We start from the raw sequence: 6,000 nt of genomic DNA, 5'->3' as shown, positions 1-6,000 counted from the left end.
TGAACCATAACAAAACAATCGGCAGGGAGCTACGGTTTCTTCGTCGTTATCAGCAAAAATTTGACCAAAAATTTCATAAGCCACTGCAGTGGTGCCCTGCATTGGTCGGGGTGATGTCCCCGGCAAGTTCGAATTCGTTTTCGCTGCTAAGTTTGCAAGAAAGTGTTTGATCTGGCAAGGTATTTGCAGCTGCGGACGAAAAACACCGGTTTTTGTGAAAAACAAGACCATGGACTCCGAAATGTACGAGGAGGAGTGCCTGAAAAACGTTTTTTTTCGTACATTAGATCTCACACAGGACCAGTAAAGTTTTCGCCAGATTTGGCAAGCTGCCACTACAGCTAAGAGGTACTACAGTGGTATCGGGCCAACGGATGGATTTTGACGATAATGACATCAACCCACCCGACTGCCCTCAATTCCACCCTATGGCAAAATTTTGGGTAATTGTCAAGCAGAAGATGAAGAAGAATGGTAGGACGATTCGGGATGGAACAGAGATGAAGAGATTGTGGAACAAAATGGCCAATTTTTGTCAAGTTCAAATGGAAATAAAAAGCTTTAAACAAAAAACACCTCTCCAATTTTTTGATATAATGTAGATTTTGATACGTTCTTTCAAACTAAACAAAGTTTGATTTTTTGGTTTGCTCCATTTGAAGTTATGGCTCATACAAAACGGTCATTTTTTAACACAAAATTCATGATAACTGCGAATCAAAAACAGATAATATATCTGTTTTCTGCAAAAGATGCGCATAATAATTTGCTAAATACTTGGCGAACACATGTTTTAATAAGTTCATACCCAACAAAGTTATAACTGAAAAACTTGTTTTTATAGGACCACCCTTACTTGTACACGAAAAATCATCATAAAACCTAAACGATAATAGATAGACATTCAAAGTTTTCTACAAAATTTCATCAATTATGTTGTTCTACGTAATTGCTGAACATTATACAGCACTATCTCATTACATCAAAAAATAATTTTCGTATCTAAGGAGTTTTATGAACCACCCTAAAGTTATTTCATGCAAAAGTAGCGCTTTGTAAAGTTGTATAATTTTGTCTTGGACATCAAATGTCTTAAACCTAAGGCGGGAGCGCAAATAATTGTTTCCCGCCAAATTTCATTTCTGGACTACTGTGCAGTGGTATCAGGCCAACGTGTGGATTTTGTCGAAAAGAACATCAACCCACCCAACTGCCTTCAATTCCACCCTATCGAAGAATTTTGGGTAATTGTCAAGCAGAAGATGAAGAAGAATGATAGAACGACTCGGGATGGAACAGAGATGAAGAGATTGTGGAACAAAATGGCCGCTGAGGTCAGCGAATAGGGTTTTTGATTTATTTTTTTTCCTTTAAAGTGCAATAAAAACCCTACTTTTGAAGTACAAAACATTTTTATTTCGTTTGAATAAAGGGTGATACGGTCAAAGTTTGATCAATATCAACTTGACGTATTTCTTTCTAATTTGCATTTAAAAAACCTGAACACCCCTCATTTTGAAGGTGTGTGTGTAGAATGTTGCTTTTATTTTGATTTTGGAATTCACTCTTCAGTTGTCAAAATGCCGTTCAAGGAAGAAGAGCATCCCTTACGTTACAACCCTAACCTCTCTCTCTGAGATGCCGCAAATAAGCTGGGTATATCGTCTACAATCGTGCATCGAGCCAAAACACGAGCCGGACTATCGACTTACAAGAAGGTAGTGACCCCAAATCGCGATGATAAACAAAATACGACGGCCAAAGCGCGATCCCGGAGGCTGTACACGACGATGCTGACGAAGTTTGACTGCGTGGTAATGGACGACGAAACCTACGTCAAAGCCGACTAGAAGCAGCTTCCGGGACAGGAGTTTTATACGGCAAAAGGAAGGGGAAAGGTAGCAGATATTTTCACGCACATGAAACTGTCAAAGTTTGCGAAGAAATATCTTGTATGGCAAGCCACCTGTACCTGTGGCTTGAAAAGCAGCATTTTCATAGCTTCCGGGATTGTCAACCAAGAAATTTACGTGAAAGAGTGTTTGAATAAATGTCTGCTGCCTTTCCTGAAGAACACGGTTGTTTCGTACTGTTTTGGCTCGGATTTGGCATCGTGCCATTACGGTAAAAAGGTCATGGAGCGGTACGCCGCTAACAACGTGCTGGTGATTCCCAAGGACAAGAACCCTCCCAACACGCCAGAGCTCGCCTGCAACGAAGATAATTCACAAAAATATGTCAAAAAGGAAAAAAGATTGTTTAATTAGGCCGGAACAAATTTCAAATCCTTCTTTTGTCACTCGGAGTTGGAACACCGCGAGGGGGGGAAGTAAAAATAATGCGAAAAACATATAAATTGGAATAAAATGCACGAAAGATTGTAAGCAACCAAATTGCATACTATATTATAGCATTAAACCTATAAATCAAGTTTTTTTTTATCGAAAAATTCAATAAAATCAAGAATACAAAATGTGAATTAACTTCCATCTTCCAAAATTTGGTTCTTGGTCTTGTAATCTTTCGGAAATTTGAATTTATATTTGAAATTTACTTTAAATACTTTAAACTTTATTTATTTCCTTCGGGATTTTGGAAATTTCGTAGGGGGGGGGGGGACAAAAGAAGAAATTGAAGAAGTTAAAAACATTTGTGTGATAAATAATCATCAGATTTTAAAATATTGCTGATTTTTGTTTGTTTGGATAGGATTTGAAAAACTAAAAACTTCCAAAATTTATTGCCTCGATTACAGAAATTCGTTCGATAACAACAAACTTACAGTTTTAATACCTATTTATTGAAAATAAATTCTGGGTGAGGCCTTTCTCGATGATAGATATTTAAATTTGCGAGTCTTAACATCAATTGTCCTTTTCCTTTCATTTTTATTTGCCAGAAATGTATATGGCTCGATTCAATATGAATAAGGGTTACATTTAAAAACTTTGGAGTTTTAGAAAATTAAGGACTATAAATAATGAAACCTTTGAATGGCTCAATCATTCAGCTTAGTTTACAGTCTGATTCAATAGTTTCAATAAGAAACTTAGACATTTCAGGAGATCAGCCATCACTTTTTTGACGACAAACACTCTTCACCCCCACTTGAAAAAACAGCGATTCAAACAGATCCCTAATTTGTTAGTTTGATTGCTGATTTTCCAACAATATTGCTAAAATGCCGAAGAAGGTTTTTAAAATTCAAATTACTGCACAAATTTCTAAAACTGTCGTCCTTTAACAATAATGCCTTTGCAAAGCGATCAGAGAGTTTGATTTAAAAACAGCACTAAAACAGTGTTGATTGACGTTTTCAAAGATTATTTCGCAGCACAAAGTAGAAAGGCGTAGAACGTTCTCCGTCCAAGAGTGGCGTTATTTTAGAAAGGTTGGAAAATTCGAGCAAAACATGAAAACGTCAAAATAGAATCTTGGAAAAACGATCACCAACACAAGTCCCGGGACGATATTTGTAGTGGTAAATTTTCACGCATTCCCGGTGGTTGAGAAAATTGGAGAAATGATCGCAACCGGCTTGGCATGTATCGCTAGGTTTTACTCACGCGACTTTCGTGAAGGAAACCGTGCCTAACCGTGAGAACAACACAAGCTGAGGAAAAATCTCAGTCCTCGTGCGATCATTGGAATGGAAGCTTCTTTATAGATTAGTGCAACTCGCGGCCCGGTTTGTGCGGTAGAAAATTATTCGGTTGAGATCTTTTTTTTCGCATTTCCTAATTTGGAATAAAAGTTAGATTCCACTCGCGCTCGAGCTAATAAAGTCTTATTCTAGTGCTAGTGGCGAGGCACGCGATTTTTAGAAGTGCTTTTTTCGTTCCCTGCTGAAAGAATATTATTTCATTTCGTGATTAAGACAGTATCGCTGAGGGTGCTAAATCGTTGGAAAAAGTAATAAATTGTAAATCTGACAAAAGGAAACTGCGCTCACGTTTTTTCTTTGCGCTCGCGTTTGAGGAAGAAAGTCCGACCAAGTGGAATACATCTTGGTTCCGTACATTTAACAACAGTTCCGGACGGCAGCGTGTGAAGGGAAGTGAAACGAAACAATGGTATCGGAGACGACGAAGACGACCGAAGGCAGCTCGGCAGCAGGACAGTCTTCCGGTTCCGTGGCAACCGGCGGGGCAAACGACGTCGTCGTCGGCAGCAAGGAAGTCCCCGGAGGAATTTGTCCAGTGTGCAATCAACCGGCTAAGAAGCGCTGCTCCGGGTGCAGTTCTGCGTACTATTGCAGCGTCGACCATCAAAGGCAGGACTGGAAGCATCATAAAAATGTTTGCCATCCATTCAAAGTATGTTTCCGTTTCAGGGCATCGGGAGAATGGGCAGCATGAAGTGGCATGGCATGGGATGGGATAGGAAGGCGAATTTATTATTATGCGCTTTTTTCATTCGACGGTGAAGGAAATTTCTGGTTGTTCGCTCGCTTTTCCCTGTTGTGCCTTTTTTTTTGCAACGCTAGTAATAGTGAAAGTGGGTTAGAGGTGTTCAAAAATAGCTCCGATGGGTATGATACTTTTAGTGACCTTTGGATCATTAATTTCAATGATCATTATGCTTCTTATTATTAAATGGAAAAAACTTTAGTTAAAACTCTATCGGTCTAACAATGTATATTTTGATAGTTCGTGGTTCGATGGTGATAAATACGTGTTTCTTCAAAAAAGTGAGACATATAAGAAAATTTTACCGGTACACGGTTGAGGTGGTTTAGGCAATGTAATTTCGTGAGTTGTCAGCCAACTCGTTACTCGCACATTTCTCATTATTTCACGATTAATTAGCATTCTCTAATTGAGATAGTGGAAAGACTAGGCCCGCAGCTCAATCTATTTATGAACCGTAACGATAGATGCATACTTTTTCAGTAGTTTTACGTACAAAATTGTGGCTTGAAGTCGAAAAGGAAAAATTCAAGTTAGGAACGTACACATATTTAGAACGTTAAGTGAAAAAAAAACAGTCAGGTCACTATTTTTATTTCACTTATCAGGGGGAAGTATCCCTGTAGGCGAAATGACTCGTTAATAAATATATTTCATCGTTCCAGTTATGAAACAGTTTGTTGTTTAAAATTAAACCTTAAAAAGCATTCTTACAGAATCTTCAAACAAAAACGTCTATTTAGTTGATATCTAACGTTTACCAAAGGTATCCAGATAAGAAATTGTAATAAGAAATTGTCTTTGAATGCCTTAATCAGGCAGGTAGAAAGCCTTTGCTAAGACAAAAACAGGATATCGATATAAAATTTTTGCTTTTCATCATTGACACATTCAATCCGAGCTCCAACCACAAACTTACAGTTATAACAGAAAAGCTTATTGCTGATATGATAAATAACATCATATGGATAGAATGTTATCATAAAATGGCACAACTAATTATGTTTTAAGCAAAACGATTTGTAATTTATTAATTCTCAACGAAAATTTCAGCAAGGCAACAAAAGTCATATTTTCACTAGGTACACATAATTTGGGAGTAAATTTCTTAATGTGAGGGCGCTGAATCTTATCCTGCAATTTTTTCCTATCGCCTTTTATTTTCGGGGTAGCATTGAAAATTGGAAAAATTCATTTGTTCTGGAATTTTTTTTTGACCTTTTGAGCTTTGACGGGATTAAAAAAAATCTTTTCATCTAAACGAATCTCAAATATTTTTGAAGCATAAGTCACAACGTATTTTTTCAACAAAATTGTAAAATCAACAAAAATCTCGAATGCTAAAAAAATTAAGACTGTCAATAGCGACCCGGTGTGCTCTGTTACTCTTTCCAAAAATAAATGAAATTTTAGAAAATTGTATACATATGATGTTTTAAGTTGGCGTCATCTTATATTTCTTTGTTTTCTTTGTAACACCATCACGTATGAATGGTCGGTCGAAATTAAGTGAAATTTGGTATCCGAGAGTTTTTCGGGCCAGAGACGGTTTGTATAATAGTTTCAAGATTATTACTTTTTATGAAAGGGG

General features: G+C 37.3%; 1 protein-coding gene across 1 annotated transcript in view; it reads left to right on the top strand.

The window, feature by feature from the left end:
- Positions 1–3,622: 3,622 nt before the first annotated feature.
- LOC129748034 (SET domain-containing protein SmydA-8-like) overlaps positions 3,623–6,000 on the top strand; it is a 45,574-nt gene continuing 43,196 nt past the window's right edge. The window contains exon 1 of the mRNA XM_055742497.1: positions 3,623–4,316. Within this exon, the coding sequence (XP_055598472.1) occupies positions 4,071–4,316 (246 nt within the window). The 5' untranslated portion in view covers positions 3,623–4,070. The remainder of the gene's footprint in view (positions 4,317–6,000) is intronic.

The sequence above is a fragment of the Uranotaenia lowii genome, chromosome 2, assembly GCF_029784155.1.
Source record: "Uranotaenia lowii strain MFRU-FL chromosome 2, ASM2978415v1, whole genome shotgun sequence".
NCBI lineage: Eukaryota > Metazoa > Arthropoda > Insecta > Diptera > Culicidae > Uranotaenia > Uranotaenia lowii.
The sequence above is the reverse complement of the archived record's forward strand: the minus strand, read 5'-3'. Positions and strand labels throughout refer to the sequence as shown.